The sequence below is a fragment of the Erinaceus europaeus genome, chromosome 7 (genome assembly GCF_950295315.1).
Source record: "Erinaceus europaeus chromosome 7, mEriEur2.1, whole genome shotgun sequence".
NCBI classification, from domain to species: Eukaryota; Metazoa; Chordata; class Mammalia; order Eulipotyphla; family Erinaceidae; genus Erinaceus; species Erinaceus europaeus.
The window spans coordinates 64,143,528-64,161,963 of record NC_080168.1 but is presented as its reverse complement, the minus strand read 5'-3'; the positions used below and the strand labels follow the sequence as shown (position 1 = coordinate 64,161,963).

The 18,436-nt window shown below is 43.2% G+C and overlaps 1 protein-coding gene across 2 annotated transcripts in view; it reads right to left on the bottom strand.

Moving 5' to 3' along the window:
- SMCO2 (single-pass membrane protein with coiled-coil domains 2) overlaps positions 1-18,436 on the bottom strand; it is a 38,169-nt gene that overhangs the window by 6,657 nt on the left and 13,076 nt on the right. Inside the window, exons 4-6 of one of the 2 annotated variants that reach the window (XM_060194555.1) lie at positions 12,348-12,438; positions 5,485-5,541; positions 1,137-1,193 (exon numbers count right to left, since the gene is read on the bottom strand). In XM_060194555.1, coding sequence (XP_060050538.1) covers positions 1,137-1,193; positions 5,485-5,541; positions 12,348-12,438 — 205 coding nt within the window. The remainder of the gene's footprint in view (positions 1-1,136; positions 1,194-5,484; positions 5,542-12,347; positions 12,439-18,436) is intronic. The other variant, XM_060194556.1, reaches the window with a different exon arrangement.

Below are 18,436 nucleotides of genomic sequence, written 5' to 3'. Positions count from 1 at the left end.
TAATAATTAGAACATTGAAAAATTGAGGTGTTATGACCCTGGGTCCATGCTCCCAGAGGGATAAAGAATAGGAAAGCTTTCAAGGGAGGGGATAGGATGTGGAACTCTGGTGGTGGGAATTGTGTACAATTTTACCCGTTATCCTGTGGTCTTGTTGATATTTTTTATTTTATAAATAAATTAACTTTTTAAAAAGCTAGCCATTTCTTATTGCCCCTGGGGTGAGTGATTTTGCTGTATAGCACTGCAGGGCTACAGCCTGGGAGGTGGCACAAAGGATAAAGCACTGTATTCACAAGTACCAGGTCCACAGTTCAATCCCCAGCATCACACATTCCAGAGTGATGGTGCTCTGGTGCTCTCTCTTTCCTCTTTCTTTCTCATGAATAAATAAGTAAATCTTTAAAACAACAACATCACAGGGCCCCACCATGCAAACCACACAGGGGTCAGGTGGGGAGGTCACTGGCAGGAGCACAATCACCTGAGACCTGAGAGGAGAGACACATTCACAGAGCAAAGTCACACTGAGGTAGAAAATTAACTGAAACTCCATGCTAATCTTTAACTACAGGTAGTTCAGGTAGGAAGATTCCTTTTACTGAATTCATTTTCTCAATTTGTTCATCTATGCAGAAAATATTTGAGAAACTCCTAGAAGGCACAGTGCCTGGTATCCTAACCAGCATACAGTGGTTGGCACTGCAGGTAAGGGACATGCGTTCTATTACAATGTGTGGTCCCTCTCCCTTTTCTTTTCAGATGGAGAGGCAGAGACGTAGAGCATGATACAGTGTGTACGGAACCAGGTTCATGCTCCTGGCCCCCACATGCAGGAAGGAAATTTTGCAAGTGGTGAAGCAGGGTTGCAAGTGTCACTCTGTCTCCTTCTATGTCTCCCCATTACCTCTCAATTTCTCTCTGTCTCTATTCAATAAATAATTAATATTACAGGGGTAGATAGCATAATGGTTATGCAAAGAGATTCTCATGCCTGAGACTCCAAAGTTCTAGGTTCAATCCTCTGCACCACCATAAACCAGAGCTGAGCAGTGCTCTGGTTAAAAAATAAAATCAATAAATGTTAAAAAAAAAAAGGCTTTTTACTTAAAGTTGTGTAATTGTAAAAATCTCACCTCTATTTTTTCAATGAGTTTCTCCTTTAATTCATGAGCTTCATTACAAGCATCTACCTGAAAAGACAACCCCAATTTGGGGCAACATTGTTTATTTTAACCTTCAGGTTTCTATAACAAAACCTGACAAATTTTGCTATCACTTAGTTGTAAAATAACTTTGCTGGAACTTTCTTGTACTTAGTCTGATCCTTCCTCTTAGAGTGAATTAGTAATGTGATTATCGAACTTTGTAGCACTAATAATCAAGAGCTTGAATAAAGCTATTTTCAATAATTTTGAAATGCAAATTCACACAGTAGATGCTTATTTATAAAATAGTAACTCTTCTTACTCTTTATCTGCCCCACCAGGACACTGACTGGAGAAATATACTATGTTTCTGAGGGGAAAAGACAGTGGTTCTTTTAAAATATGTTAAGATGTACCCGCTCGACTGTTCAGACCTATGGCTAGATATAAGGGTTGTCCAGTAAGGTAACGAAAGTGCTCTGGGTTCTCTTTTCTTCCTGCACCTCCTATCTGCCGTAGTCAGACAGGGGAGAGCAGATGGCTTGGCTTGATAGGCTTGGTGTTATTTATCAGTGAAATCAAGACCTGGCCTGGAAGCAAACCATCCCCCTTCTTCAACGTGAATGCCAACTGCACATATGTCGGGAGTAAATAGTGTCTTTAGAGGTTTTTAATTAATCATCCCACACCAGACCTGAAGGAGCCCTTCAAAAGCAGAGTTGCGGTAGAAGAACATTGCTCTGAGATTGAGAGAAAAGGCCTTGGAGAGATGCCATTTCTTGGAATAGAGTCTTGGAAAAGTACTTTTGCACAATGTCAGCAAAGCCACTGATTTCTGAGGTATGGTTTGTTGTGCCAAACTCTGTGATAACGTCCTGAATATTTAGCAAAGTTAGGGTGGGGGGTAGATAGCATAATGGTTAGGCAAAGAGACTCTCTTGACTGAGGCTCCAAAGTCCCAGGTTCAATCCCCCACACCACCACAAGCCAGAACTGAGCAATGCTCTGGTAAAAAAAAAAAAAAAGTTATATTTAGCAAAATTATGGATATCCAAGAATTAAAACCTGTGTTTTATAAGCAGGGGAAGGGTGGAGGGAAAATGACATACCCTGCCACAAGAATGTTCTGAGCTAGTTCACCTGGAACATATACATTATTGTAAATTTTTTAAAACACTGGAGGAAAAAATTAAGTTAAAATTCTACACATATGATCTCAATAAATTCGTGTATGTGTACACACACACAGTCTCACTAGCAGGTAGCTCACCAGTGGAGTGCACACCTTTGGAGGCACTAGGATCTGGGTTCAAGCCACAGACCGCCACATTGGACCTTCCGAGCAATGAAGATCTCCCCTTCTCTCTCTCTGAACCCTCTCTCCTTCCCTGTCTCCTCCCCGCCCCCCCCCATCTTTCTTCACCTTCTATTGAAAAAGGAAGAAAATGACCACCGAGAATGGCAGTCATGCAAATATTGAGCTCCAGTGATAATCCTGGTGGCAATAATTTTTTTTTAATAAATGGAGGAGCACAGGAACAAGGCTGGTTCATTTCATCTGAAAATACAGGCAACTGATTTCATCTTTCAGAGTCCTGCTTTTCTCTTTTGAAAATAAGGAAATTATTTTTCTCCAGGTCCAAAAATCTGAGCCTTTTAATGAACTGAAGATTCCATTCACTCTCTAAATCTGAGATCTTCCCCCGCCTTTTTTTTAAATTACTATAACGCTTCTCTTTGTTTTAAGAAAAAAAATTTTTTTTTCCTCCAGGGTTATTGCTGGGGCTCGGTGCCTACACTATGAATCCACTGTTACTGAAGGCCATTTTTCCCATTTTTGTTGTACTTGTTTTTGTCATTATAGTTATAGTTGTTATTGCTGTTATTGCTACTGTTGTTGTTAGGTAGGGTAGAGGAAACTTGAGAGAGGAGGGGAAGACAGAGGGGGAGGAGAAAGATAGACACCTGCAGACATGCTTCACCACTTGTGAAGCGACCCTCCTGCAGGTGGGGAGCCGGGGGCTAAAACTGGGATCCTTATGCTGGTCCTTTCGCTTTACACCATGTGCGCTTAACTTGCTGTACTACCGCCTGGCCCCCAGATTTTTTTGTTTAAGTAAGAGAGAGGACTGAGAACCAGAGAATCTCTGGCATGTGTGATACCAGACATCAAAGTGAGAACCTCGTGCTTTAGAGCCCAATGCTTTCCCTATTGCATCACCTCCTGGGCTGTTCTTTGTTTTCTTTTAAAAAATGAATTTGTGGGCCAAGTGGGTGGCACACCCGGTTGAGCGCAATTGGGTTCAAGCCCCTGATCCCCATCTGCAAGGGGAAAGCTTCACAAGCAGTGAAGCAGTCTCTCTTTCTCACTCTCTTTTTCTCTATCTCCCCCCATCTCAGGTATCCAATAAATGAATAAAATATTAAAATAAAATGCTAAAATGTATTTGGTTGACTAACTGATCTCTTAGGAAGCTGCCTGCTTTGCCACCACCACCACCACCACTCCCCACACACACTGCAATGAAGAAAGTTTCAGTGCTGTGGTATCTCTGTGTCTCTGTATCTCTACCTGAAGCATGTAGTCCCAGAGGCAATGAAGCCCTAATGATAACAACAGAAATGATTTCATTTTATTTTCTTTTTTAATATTTTATTTATTCATCAATGAGAAAGACAGGAAGAGAGAGAGAGAGAGAAAGAACCAGACATCACTCTGCTACATGTGCTGTCGGAGATCGAACTCAAGACCTCATACTTGAGAATCCAATGCTTTATCGACTATGCCACCTCCCGGACCACAATTTCATTTAATTAATTAATTAATTATTTAAAATTTATTTTTTGTTTTCCCTTTTGTTGCCCTTGTTTTTTTATTGTTGTTGTAGTTATTTTTGTTGTTGTTGATGTCGTCGTTGTTGTTGGATAGGACAGAGAGAAATGGAGAGAGGAGGGGAAGACAGAGGGGGGAGAGAAAGACACCTGCAGACCTGCTTCACTACCTGTGAAGCAACTCCCCTGCAGGTGGGGAGGCGGGGGCTCGAAATGGGATCCTTACACTGGTCCTGTCCTTGCACTTCATGCCATGTGCGCTTAACCTGCTGTGCTACCGCCCAACTCCCTCATTTTATTTTTTAAGAAAAACAAAAAGGAGTAAATGTTAGAAGATGAACAAAGGGCTCTGGACTCCAATTCCATCAGGACTTGGAGAGAGAAGAGGAACAAAGAAAAAAAAAGACACTCAGAAGTAGTAGGTGTGACTTAGAAAGGAAGAGAAGGCAGGCAGGACCACAGGGGGAGAAAAGGCAAATATATATAAATATAGTTATAGAAATAGTAATCAATCCATATCGCTGAGCTTGGGAGAACAATTGCAGTTTCAAGTGGAGGGAATGGGGACACAGAATTCTGGTGGTGGGAAAGGTCTGAAATTATGCCCGTTATCTTGTAATTTTGTAAATCGATATTTACAAAAATAATTTTTTTCTTTTTTTGAAGATTTTTTAAAAATTTTATTTATTTATTTTCCCTTTTGTTGTCCTTGATGTCTTTTTGTTGTTGTTGTTGTTGTTGTTATTGCTGTTATTGATGTCGTTGTTGTTGGATAGGGCAGAGAGAAATGGAGAGTGGAGGGGAAGACAGAGAGGGGGAGAGAAAGACAGACACCTGCAGACCTGCTTCACCGCCTGTGAAGCGACTACCCTGCAGGTGGGGAGCGGGGCTGAACCGGGATACTTAAGGCGGTCCTTGCAATTTGCTCCACGTGCGCTGAACCCGCTGTACTACCACCCGACTCCCAATTTTTTTTTTTTTTTTTTGCCTCCAGGGTTATTGCTGGGGCTTGTTGCCGGCTCTAGGAATCCACTGCACCTGGAAGCTATTTTTCCCATTTTTGTTGCCCTTGTTATTGTTGTTATAGCTGTTGTTGTTGTTGGATAGGACAGAGAGAAATGGAGAGAAGAGGGAAAGACGGAGAGAGGGAGAGAAAGACAAGACACTTGCAGACCTGCTTCACCGCTTGTGAAGCGACTCCCCTGCAAGTGGGGAGCTGGGGGCTCGGACCCGGATCCTTATGCTGTCCTTGCGCTTTGCACCACCTGCGCTTAACCCGCTGTGCTACCACCCAGCCCCCCCCCAATAAATATTTTTTAAAGATACATTAAAAAAAACCCACCAGAACACCACTCAGCTCTAGCCTATGGGGTGCCAGGGATTGAACCTGAGACCTCGTGCATACAAGTTCTGTGCTCTATCACTGAGATCTCTCCCTTGCTATTATATCTGACTTTTTCTTGAAGGGCTATTTTTCTTCCTTACAGAGGCATTTTAGCCTTACCTGGGCAAGCTCCATATCCATTTCCTCTAATAGTTTTTTTATTTCTGTGATCTTCTCCTTTAAAACAAAAGGGTAGAAACAAAAGTTGCAGTGAATGATACAGTGAAACTGAAGCAGATCACAGCGATCGTTTTAGTAAATCTCATTCCTGATCAAAAAATTTCTGATATTGTAGATTTATTAACTATTTATTCCCCTTTTTTGCCCTTGTTTTTATTGTTGTAATTGATGTCGTCGTTGTTGAATAGGACAGAGAGAAATGGAGAGAGGAGGGGGAAGAGAGAGAGGGGAAGAGAAAGATAGACACCTGCAGACCTGCTTCACCACCTGTGAAGGAACTCCCCTTCGGGGTGGACCTGGGGGCTCCAACCGGGATACTTATGCTGGTCCTTGCACTTTGTGCCACCTGTGCTTAACCCGCTGTGCTACCGCCTGACTCCCAGATTTTTTTTTCTATATGATCCTGGGTGCTGATCTCCCAAATTAACATTAAGTTAAAACAACAAGGCCTTATCCACCACATCTCATGGATAGGGACATCAAACTGGACTTTGTGCTGGGTGAACCCAAGGAAAAAGGTTCCCTTCAAATAACTTACAGGGCAGCCTAGGAGGGGGCCTAGAGGCTACTGCACTGGACTCACAAGCAGGAGGCCCTCATTTTTATCCCTAAAAGATATTCCTAGTATCTTATTAATATTCCAGAGCAGTGCTTTGGTTTTCTTTTTCTCTTTGCTTTTCTCTCTTCCTTTCTTTTTCTTTTTAAATTTTTTTAGATTTATTTATTGAATAGAGATAGTCAGAAATTGAGAGGAAAGGGGGGTGACAGACAGGGAGAGAGAGTGGTGTGGGAGGTGGTGCAGTGGATAAAGCATCGGACTCTCAAGTGTGAGGTCCCGAGTTCAATCCTCAGCAGCACATGTACCAGAGTGACATCTGGTTCTTTCTTTCTCTCCACCTATCATTCTTCATGAACAAATAAAATCTTTAAGAGAGAGAGAGAGAAAGAGAGACACTACTTCACCACTCTCCCCACCCCCGCAGGTGGGGACCAGGGGCTTGAACCCAGATCCTTACACATTGGAACATGTGCACTCAAGCAGGTGTGGCAACCACCCTGCCTCCCTCTTTCTATTTTGCTAGTAAATTAATTTTTGCATAGCCATTATACTGTCTTCTCCTGCCCCCTCGATTCACTAACTCCATCCATCTTTCTGCCTTCTTGTCTACCTTTCTTCCTTTCTTCCTTCCTTTCTCTCTTTCTTTTGTTCTTTCTTTCTTCCTTTCTTTCTTTCACCTCCAGTCACTGGGGCTTGGTGCCAGCACTACAAATCCACCACTTCTGTTTTTGTTTTTTTTTCTTTTCCCCTTTTCATTCAATGGGACAGAGAGAAATTGAGATGGGAGGGAAAGCTAGAAAGAGACAACTGCAGACCTGCTTCACTACTTGTGAAGCTTCCTTTGCTACAGGTGGGGAACAGGGGCTCAAACCCAGGTCCTTGTACATATCCTTGTGCATATAGTACTATGTAATATTCATTTCTTTCTTTCGCTTTTCCTTCCTTCTTTCTTTTCCTTCTTTCTTTCTTTCCTTCCTTCCTTCTCCCTCCCTCCCTTCTTTTCTTTTTCCCTCCCTTCCTTTCCCTCCCCCCCACCTCTGGCCTGGCCTAGTACATGAGCAGTTCCAGGTTGCAATTTTCATGAGGTGGGAGTGGGGTGGGGGATACCACTGCACCAGAGATTCCTTAGATGCTGTAGCACCTTCCATGTGGTGCAGGGGCTCAAAAAATTGTGCTACAGGTGGGGGCAGGTAACATAATGGTTATGCAAAGAGACTATTAAGCCTGAGGCTCCAAAGTCCCATGTTCAATCCTCTGCACCACCATAAGCCAGAGCTGAATGGTGCTCTGGTAAAACAAACAAACAAACAAATACTGGGCTATGAGAATGGCAAAGCATGCACCCTACCTGGTGAGTTATCTGTCTGAGCTCTGAGAAGAAGGTTTTTTTTTGTTTTTTTTTTTTAGAAATTTTTCCTTGCCCTGGAGGCTTTTATTATTATCTTTATCTACTTCTTTATTGGGTAGAGACAGTCAGATATCAAGAGGAAAGGAGGTGATTGAGAGGTGAAGAGACAAAGAGACACCTGCAATACTGCTTCACCACTCACAAAGCTTTCCCCCTGCAGATAGGGCCTAGGGGCTCAAACCTGGGTCCTTGTGCACTGTAACATGTGCACTCAACAGGGTACGCCATCACCCGGCCCTGACTAGGAAGAGATTTCTTAACACTGAATATTCCTTGACTTTTGTTCTGCTCTCCCTACTTTTCTCTACTTTGCAATTTCCAAAAGACCTTAGAAAAAAACCAAAATGAAATAAAACAAACAAACAAAAAAACCTCTTCACTTTTAAACTAGCACAAAATAAGATGGTGATTTCCAAATGTTAAACAAGTTAAGAGTGATTATTTTTCTTGATGATAATCTGTGTGTGATTTCTATGTGAGGAGTCTAAATAAACAACAAAAAAGATCTTTATACTCGACTTCCTTCAAAATACACCTGATTTTAACTCTTTGGTTTAAAGTCTAGCAGAGGCTAGAAATTTGAGTAGTTAATTAGTTACACATGGACTTTCCCTTCTATTTTTTGTATTTATTTTCCCTTTTGTTGCCCTTGTTTTTTATTGTTATTGTAGTTACTATTGTTGTAATTATTGATGTCATTCATTGTTGGATAGGACAGAGAGAAATGGAGAGAGGAGGGGAAGACAGAGAGGGAAAGAAAAAGACACCTGCAGACCTGCTTCACTGCATGTGAAGTGACTCCCCTGCAGTTGGGGAGCCGGGGGCTCGAACCAGGATCCTTAAGCTGGTCCTTGGCTCTTTGTGCCATGTGCACTTAACCCACTGCGCTACCACCCAACTCTCAGACTTTCCCCTCTTTCTTCAAAGACCTGAGTCACTGTAGGAGAGAAGAAGTACAAGCCATGGTTCCAAAGTCTAATTCTTTCCCAGGATGTTGCTGCCTTCCAGCTGTGGCATTCTCTGATTCTGTTTTTAAAATGGAAAATTAAACTTCTCTCTTAAAAGAGTCTAAGTATGCAAGGAGGTAAAACAACAGGAAAGCACTCGTGATGGCAAAAAATCAACACAAGCACTCTTCAGGAAGGCATCGAAGACAATGCAAATGTGTTTCTCACATTTGAAGGAAGCAATACTTCCTAAGTATTGATTTCCTGGCTGACTTCTCTGTGATGATGGTGCTGGAAATACAAAGATGAAGGAGTTCTCTCTTTAGATCGCCATCATTGTCTTCAGACACCATTAAGATACCAGCCCAGGGGCTTGGGTGGTAGTGCAGTGGGTTAAGCGCATATGGCACAAAGCACAAGGACTGGCATAAGGATCCCAGTTTGAGCCCCCGGCTCCTCACCTACAGGTGGGGGGGTTGCTTCACAAGCAGTAAAGCAGGTCTGCACGTGTCTATCTTTCTCTCCCCCTCTCTGTCTTCCCCTCCTCTCTCCATTTCTCTCTGTCCTAACCAACGACGACATCAATAGCAACAATAATAATAACCACAACAACGATAAAACAACAAGGGCAACAAAAAGGGAAAAAATAGCCTCCAGGATCACTGGATTCGTAGTGCAGGCACCGAGCCCCAACAATAACCATGGAGGCAAAAAAAAAAAAAAAGATACCAGCCCATCATATTTTCCAAAAGGCAAGGAAGGACAAATGTTGAAGAGAATAGACAGAGAAAGGAAGCCTTGGGCACTGGTCATAGGAACGTGAATTGGAATAGCCACTATTGGAAATAGTCTGGAGAGGCTTAAAAGAAGATAGAAATAATGGTTATCACAAAAATAATGGGTTTGCATAATGTTATACAAAAAAAAAAAAAAGAAACGAGTTTCATGTGTTTCATGCCTAAGGCACCAAAGGTCTCAAGTTTAAGTTCCAGCACTACTAGAAGCCAGAGGTGAACAGTGCTCTGGCAAAATAATAATAATAATAGTAATAATAATAATAATGAAAGGTATTCTATTTTATTCTTTTTTATTATCTGCATTTATTTGTTGGATACAGCCAGAAATCGAGAGAGAAGGGGATGATAGGGAAGGAGAGAAACAGAGAGATACCTGCAGCACTGTTTCACCACTTGCAAAGCTTTCCCCCTGCAGGTGGGGGACCAGCAGCTGGCACCCAGGTCCTTGCAGACTGTAACATGTGCACTCAACCAGGTGAGCCACCACGTGGCCCCAGGAAAGGAATTCTACATATCCAGTTATCCTATCTAGGCTATTTACTCAAAGAACACCAAGACACTAATTTGAAGAGCTTTATACACTCACATGTTCGCTGTGGCATTATTCACAACAGCCAAGAATTGAAAATGACCTAAATGTTCGCTGACAAATGATGAGAAAAAAATTGAGATGGTATATATACACAATGGAATACTACTCAGCTATAAAAAAGATGAATGCTTGCCTTGATACAACATGGATGAACTCGAGAGGGCTAATACTAAGTCAGACAAACGCAAATACAATTTTTCATCCTCATCGGAGCTTCACCACTCCAGGATGACTTTTTCTGTGAGAGAGATAGAGACAGAGATACTGCAGCACTAAAGCTTCCCCTGGGGTGATGGAGGTCAGATTGAACTTGGGCCTTTTGCACAGCAAAGCAACATCACTCCAAGTGATCTCAATTACCTCAACATACTATAATTGCACTCATATGTGGTATATAGAGAAACCACATAAACAGATGAGCTAAATAAAAGGAAAAAAATTAAACTATAAGATCAATTAGAAGTAACAAGAACAACAACAAGGGCAACAAGAGGGGGGGATGGCCTCCAGGAGCAGTGGATTCATGGTGCAGGCACTGAGCCCCAACAGTAACCCTGGAGGCCAAAAAACAAAAGAAGTGACAAGAAGGAAAGGGGAGGGGGCCAAGAGGGGGCCGGGCGGTGGCGCAGTAGGTTAAGCGCATGTGGCGCAAAGCACAAGGACCGGTGTAAGGATCCCGGTTCGAGCCCCCGGCTCCCCACCTGTAGGGGAGTCGCTTCACAGGCGGTGAAGCAGGTCTACAGATGTCTATCTTTCTCTCCCCCTCTCTGTCTTCCCCATTTCTCTCTGTCCTATCCAACAACGAACAACATCAGCAATGGCAATAATAACCATAACGAGGCTACAACAACAAGGGCAACAAAAGGGGGAAAAAATGGCCTCCAGGAGGGGTGAATTCATGGTGCAGGCATGGAGCCCAGTAATAACCCTGGAGGAAAAAAAAAAAAGGAAAGGGGAGGTAGGGAGATAGCATAGTGTTTATATAAAAAAAACTTTCATGCCCACACTGGGGAGTCAACATAATGGTTTTCAAAAAGGCTTTCATGTCTGAGGCTCCAAAGTCCCAGGTTAAATCCTCATAAGCACAACCATGAACCAGAGCTGAGCAGAATGCTCTGGTCTCTCTTGGTATCTTTCCCTCTGGATGTCTATTATTTAATTAAAAAAAAAATTCATGCCTGAGTCTCTAAAGTCCCTGGTTCAGTTTCTGACATTCCTATAAGCCAGAGCTAAGCAGGAAAAAAAAAATAAAATAAAAGGAGGGGAGAGGAAGGCAGGAATGGGAGACAGAATAAGAATACAAACCTTGACAAGGAGCTGCACAAGTTAATTTTCAATGATGCCTACTTTAAATTTTCATGTCATAATACAATGGTACTTCAATAAAATACATTTATGAAGAAAAAAGATACAAGCATGTCATATGTATCTGATGGAATTTCCAGATCAAATTGAAACATGTTGTTCCCCATGAGCAGAAAAATAGTTTGCTGGTGGGAGTACTGATCCACCTGCCAATCCCCATGTCCAGTCTAGAAGCAGTTACAGAAGCCAGACCTCCCACCTTCTGCACCCCATAATGATCCTGGGTCCATGCTCCCAGAGGGATAAAGAATAGGGAAACTTTTGGGAGTCAGGTGGTAGCACAATGAGTTAAGCACAGGCTAAAGCAAAGCGCAAGGACCAGCGTAAGGATCCGGGTTGGAGCCCCTAGCTCCCCACCTGCAGGGGAGTTGCTTCACAGGTAGTGAAGCAGGTCTGCAGGTGCCTATCTTTCTCTCCTCCTCTCAGTCTTCCCTTCCTCTCTCCATTTCTCTCTGTCCGATCCAACAATGATGACATCAACAACAACAATAATAACTACAACAATAAAAAACACAACAAGGGCAACAAAAGGGAATAAATATTTAAAAAAAAAAAAAAAAACCATAGGGAGGGAGTCGGCCGGTAGTGCAGTGGGTTAAGTGCACGTGGCACAAAGCATAAGGACCAGCAGAAGGATCCCAGTTGGAGCCTTGGCTCCCCACCTGCAGGGGAGTCACTCCACAGGCGGTGAAGCAGGTCTGTAGGTGTCTTTCTCTCCCCCTCTCTGTCTTCCGCTCCTCTCTCCATTTCTCTCTGTCCTATCCAACAACCAGCGACATCAATAACAACAATAATAACTACAACAACATTAAAAAGATAACAAGGGTAACAAAAGGCAAAATAAATAAATAAAATAAAAAAGAATATATTTTTTTTAAAAAGCATAGGGAATCTTTCAACCTTTCAAGGAATGGGATTGGATACCCGGAACTCTGGTGGTGGGAATTGTGTGGAATTGTACCCCTTTTATCCTACAGCCTTATCGATACTTTTAATTTTATAAATAAATTAAAAAAAATAGTTTGCTGGTGGTCAGAGCACTGCCCCTTCGGTGGAAGTGGGTTTTAGCCCTTGCTGTGACCTGTGCAACACTAGAAAGACGTCCCAGCCTGCCTCTCCCCAGCCTCCAGCTTACCTGGATGTTGAGCCCCTGCTGGGGGTCAATGTCACGGAATGAGTCCATCTTTTCAATCTGGCCCTCTAGGGACATCACCTCACACAATAAGCTGCAAACAGACCAAGAGATGAACTAAGCACAAAAACACCCAAGGGACAGTGTTTTCTTCCATTTGTTAACATGTAAAGCAACATCTAGCCTTTCATTGTATATATGCATATAAAGTGTGGGAAGTTATATCTTGATCAGCACAACAGCTCACTTGGATAGTGTGCTGCTTTGCCATGTACTCAACCCAGGTTCAAGCCCAACCTTCATCACACTGTAGGAAGTTACATCTTAAAATTTCTTTGCACCAAGGGAGGTGGAACAGGATTTGCAACCTCAAGGTTATGAGTTCAGTTCCCTGCACCATATATGCTAGAATGATGCTCTGACTCTTTGTTAATAATTTTTAGGGACTATATTAAAATAGTTAAGTTATAAAGGCAAGTCAAAATAGTAAGAAACACTTTGAATAATCAATAGCAGTGGTTCAGCAATGGCACAGTGGATAAAGCACTGAACTCTCAAGCATGAGGTCCTGAGTTCAACCCCCAGCAGCACATGTACCAGAGTGATGTCTGGTCCTTTCTCTCTATCCTTCTGTGCCTCTCATAAATAAATATAAATATAATTTAAAAAATCAATAGTAAAGAGATGTGAGGCCTAAATGGATAATGGAGTAGAAATTTTTTTTTAAATCTGTATTTATAGGGGAGGGGGAAAAAAAATCTGTATTTATTTGATAGAGACCTCAGAAATTGAGAGGGGAAGGGGAGGTAAAGAGGAAGAGGGACAGAGAGATACCTGCAACACTGCTTCACCACTTGCAAAGCTTTCCCCCAGCAGGTGGGGACCGGGGCCTTGAACCTGTGTCCTTGTGCATTGTAACATATGCACTCAGGTAGCCAGGTGTGCCACCACCCAGCCCCCCTTTCTTTTCTTTCCTTTCTTTCTTTCTTTCTTTCTTTCTTTCTTTCTTTCTTCCTTTCTTTCTTTCTTTCTTTCTTCTTTCTCTTTCTCTCTCTCTCTTTCTTTTTTTTTTTTTTTTTTAACCAGAGCACTACTCAGCTCTGGCTTATGCCACGTAGTGTGGGGATTGAACCTGAGACTTTGGTGCTTCACACATGAGAGCCTCTTTGCATAACCACTATGCTATCTACCACTGCCAGACATTTTTTATTTTGTATCTCTATGAAACTAGGACCTTGTGCATGTGTATTTTCATCATCCTGTGCAAACATATGTGATATATATATATATATATATATATATATATATATATATATATTTGCACTCAGAGACAACACAGTACCTGAGCTTCTTCCATTGCTATGGTACCTCAAATGTGGTGCCAGGATTTGAATCTGACCAGGCATGTGCCCTACCTAGTTATCTCTCTGACCCTTCCAAAGTCTAAATGATGGGGTCAGATGGTGGTGCACCCAGTTAAGAGTATATAGTACTAAGTACAAAGACCTAGTTTCAGACTATGGCTCTCACCAGGACCTGGGACACTTCCTGAGCAGTGAAGCAGGTCAGCAGGTGTCTATCTTTCTTTCCCCCATCTCCTCTTTCCCCTCACAATTACTCTCTGTGCTATCCAGTAAAACAAAACAAAAAAAAAAGAAAGAAAAAGAAAAAGAAAAAAAGGAAAAAATGGCTACTGGCAATGGTGGATTCATAGTGCTGGCACTGAGCCCAAGAGATAACCCTGGTGGCAATTAAAAAAAAAATACAGGGGGGTTGGGTGGTAGCTCAGTAGGTTAAACACACATGGCCCAAAGTGCAAGGACCAGTGTAAGGATCCCAATTCAAGCCATCTCCCCGCCTGTAGGGGAGTCACTTCACAAGCAGTGAAGCAGGTCTACAGGTGTCTATCTTTCTCTCCCCCTCTCTGTCTTCCCCTCCTCTCTCCATTTCTCTCTGTCCTATCTAACGACATCAATAACAACAACAGTAATAACTACAACAAAAATAAAAAACAAAGGCAACAAAAGGGAAAATAAATAAATTTAAAAAATACAAAACAAAACCAAATTAAAAAAAAACCAAACTTTAAATGACTAAAATGGAAATTTAGTTGAATTACTAGAAGGAAAAAAATACACAGAAAAATCTTTGGGAAATAGGAGTAGATGCAGAGTTAGTAGAACTGACAATATAAGCAAACCCCATAAGAGGGGAACTGAAAAGCATATGAAAAAACTGAAAAGGGGAAACCCCATAAGAGGGGAACTGAAAAGCATATGACAGAGCAGACACCCTCCCAGGTGGGCTATCACTTTTTTTTAATTAATTTTTAAAATTTATATATTTATTTCCTTTTGTTGCCCTTGTTATTTTTATTGTTGTACTTATTATTGTTGTTATTGATGTCATTGTTGTTGGATAGGACAGAGAAAACAAGAGGACGGGAAGACAGAGAGTGGGAGAGAAAAATAGATACCTGCAGACCTGCTTCACCGCTTATGAAGTGACTCCCCTACAGGTGGGGAGCTGGGGGCTCGAACCGGTATCCTTAAGCCGGTCCTTGTGCTTTGCATCACATGTGCTTAACCCGCTGCTCTATTGCCTGACTCCCCATCCACTTTTTTTTGCAGATTTTTTTATGTCTATTTGTTTATTCCCTTTTGTTGCCCTTGTTGTTTTTCTATTGTTGTTATAGTTATTGATGTTGTTGTTGGATAGGACAGAGAGAAATGGAGAGAGGAGGGGAAGACAGAGGAGAGAGAAAGATAGACACCTGCAGACCTGCTTCACTGCTTGTGAAGCGACTCCCCTGCAGGTGAGGAGCTGGGGGCTTGAACCGGGATCTTTAGGCCGGTCTTTGCACCTATTCCACTTTTTTAAAACTAGAATTTAATTTTATTTATTGGCTAGAAACAGAGAAATTAAGAGGACAAGAGGAGATAGAGAGAGAGAGAGAAAAAATACATCTGCAGCACTGCTTCACTGTTGTGAAGCTTCATTGTCCCCATTGCAGGTGGGGACCAGGGACTTGAATCTAGGTCCTAGCACATTTTAACATGTGCACTCAACCAGGTGCACTGCAACCTGCCCCCAATCTATCTTTTTTTCTTTTCTTTTCTTTTCTTTTCTTTTCTTTTCTTTTCTTTCCTTTTCTTTTCTTTTCTTTTCTTTTCTTTTCAGCAGAGCACTGATGAGCTCTGGCTTATGGTTGTGTCAGAAATTGAACCTGAGACTTCAGAGCCTCAGGCAAGAGTCTGTTTGCATGACCATTATGCTATCTCCCTCCCTTTCCCCCTTTTTTTTAAGAGAAAAAAAAATCACTGAAACCATGAATAGATGTTCCTCCCTACCCTGACCCCCCTGAGCACACACACGCAGGCTGCTTTCTGGCTGCATTCCCCTGTGATGGTGGAGGCTGGCCCACACTCCCTTGGGCAGCTTGGCAGCCAGGCCCCATGGTGGATCTCCATCTGTGCATCTGCAATACCAGCCTTGCCCTAACCTCCTCGAAGCCTGGCCTGCAGAAGACTTTCCTGAATCAAGGATCCCAGAGGCCCAGCTCAGCTGAGGAAGCCCTGGATCCTCCTCACACCAGAGCCTTCCCTGGATATGGAGGCAAACTACCTCCTAAACACCCCACTTGAGTGCCAGGTCCTCCCACCATTGCCTCTGATCCCACCTGACCCTGGTGGTCCTGTACCCGCTAACTGGTAATAGTTCCTCTGAGTTTGGGGGCTTCCTGATTTTTTTAAAAAATTTTTTTATTATCTTTATTTATTTATTGGGTACAGACAGTCAGAAATTGAGAGGAAGGGGGAGACAGAGAGGGAAAGAGACAGAAAGACACCTACAACCCTGCTTCACCACTCGCAAAGCTTTCCCTCTGCAGATGGGGACCAGGGGCTCGAACCTGGGTCCTTGCACATTGCAATATGTGCACTCTACGTGGTGCACCACTACCCAGCTCCAGGCTTCTTGATTTCTAAGATTCTAAGCAAAGAATCAACAAAGAAACAAGAGAATTGCATGAAGAGATGGAAAGACTAGACTTCCTGGACATTTTTAGAATTCTTCACCACATAGTGCCATCACCGACCCCCAATGACTGGAGACAAAAAAAAAAAAAAAAGAAGTAATGATGCCTATCCTATACCTATCTTGGGAAAATGGGGAAATTGTGCAGACGCAGTCACATCTGCCATGTTTCCCCCTCAGGCTATTGCTAGTTCCCACGAGAGTTGGGACATTCTTGGAGAGCCTGTTCCACCATGTTGTGCCCTCAGGGCATTGTCAATTCCCCTCGATAGTTGGAGTGCTTTGGTTACTCCTCCCCCTTCCCATTCCTGTGAGAGATATTATCCTACCCTGGAGTGCTATGGTTACTCCGCCCCATTCTCATTCTCATGAGAGCTACTCCCATAAAAGCCCTTCTTCTTCCGGACCTCACTCTCTTGCCAGCCCTTCACTTCGGTGATTAGATGCAGGGAAGGTTGCTGCACAAGGCAGCCATTTTTGCTACCTCCACGTGGCCCAAACTGTTGCTCTCTCACCCAACTCTGAGGTGCCAGCGCAAATAAAGGATTATGTTCCCTTTCTGCTCCAAACCTCCTTTTTCTGTGTCCTGCCGCTGCTGCAAGTGACACCTGGCGCCCAATGTGGGGCATGGATTTCGTCCTCCTTCACTGCCTGTCTGAGTTCTTTGAGTTCTTTGGAGGAGTATGGAAGCCACACCTGAGGGTTCTGTTTATTGGGGGCCACATTTACCGGGAAGGTGTGGACTTGGTTTGATGACGAGGTATCAGCAGGGGAAGGAGTCACGGAAGTGGAAGCCACTGGAGAAGTGGCTTCTGGAGAAACTGAACACGTGTCTGCCGAAACAGGAGTCTCAGGGCAAACTGCAGAAGGCTTAGGGTGTTTAAGTGCCGAGAGCATATCCTTTAACTCTTGTATCTCTGCCTCAATGTCTCTTAACCTTTTGGCAGGGCACCTTATATATATATCCCGAAAGTTGCAAACAAGAGAACCAACGGTGCAGCTCCAATTAAAGCGTCTCCAAGATAGAGAGCCTGTCCCATGAGAAAAGACCACAGTATAGGAAATTTAGAGTGGAGCAGGCTTAAATGTTTTTAAGGAATGCCATGCTCAGGTGGGAAGATGTAGGATGTTTTTGTGGGGGAGGGAAGACTTACATGGCCGCCAACCTTGTGAGATTATGTGTTCCCCCTGTGCTCAACCCCTCTGTAGAGAGAGAGACTTACCTGGAGGGACTCATCTCATAGGTTAAGCTCTGCCAGGCTCCACCATCTCATTACAATATTTCTGCATCTTTCCCTATCTTTCTATCAAGTCACCACATTAGGATGGGTCAATGTCTGTAAAAGACTCCATCTATGATAGAGGAATAGTACTGTAGGGGTGAGCAGAAACCTTTTGGGCATAAACCTGAATGATACAACAAAACAGGAAGGGACAAGTAGGGGAGCAGTAAGAGCCAGTGTGATGTCAAGGGAAGGCTTGGTGATCAAAGGAACATTCCCTGTCTCGGGGGGTGGAGGGTTCGTAATGAGGGGGCATTTCCTGACTCAAAGGGCAGGACCTGTAGGCGGGAGGGCATGGCCCGCCAAGCAGAGGGGCTATTTGGAATTGCATAGTCCCCAAGGCAATAGTCTGCAAAGTCTATGAACTACTCAGGGTCAGTCTTTGAAAAGCCAGCAGCGAGCTCTTCTTGAACAGAAGCAGACAGGAAACACTTGGGGCTGTGTGGGCCATGTGGCCTCTGTCCCACCCATGAGAATCTGCCATCCGAGCGAGCACACACCAGAAGAGTGTCGTGAGCCAATGAAACACTCTTTATAGACTTGAATCTGAACTGCAGAAAATGTCTATGTGTCACTAGCGGTCATCCTGCAGATATTTCCAGCCATTTAAAAGTGACGCCAGCAGTGGGATGCGGGAGCCTGGCAAGACCCCTGCATGTCCTGCTCACGTTTGGCCGGGGGCATCACCGCCATTCTCTACCAAGACCCAGCTTGAAGCTTTGCAGGAATTTCCTTTTAAAAACTTGCTTTCTCTTCTACTTTCTTGAGGGTAAA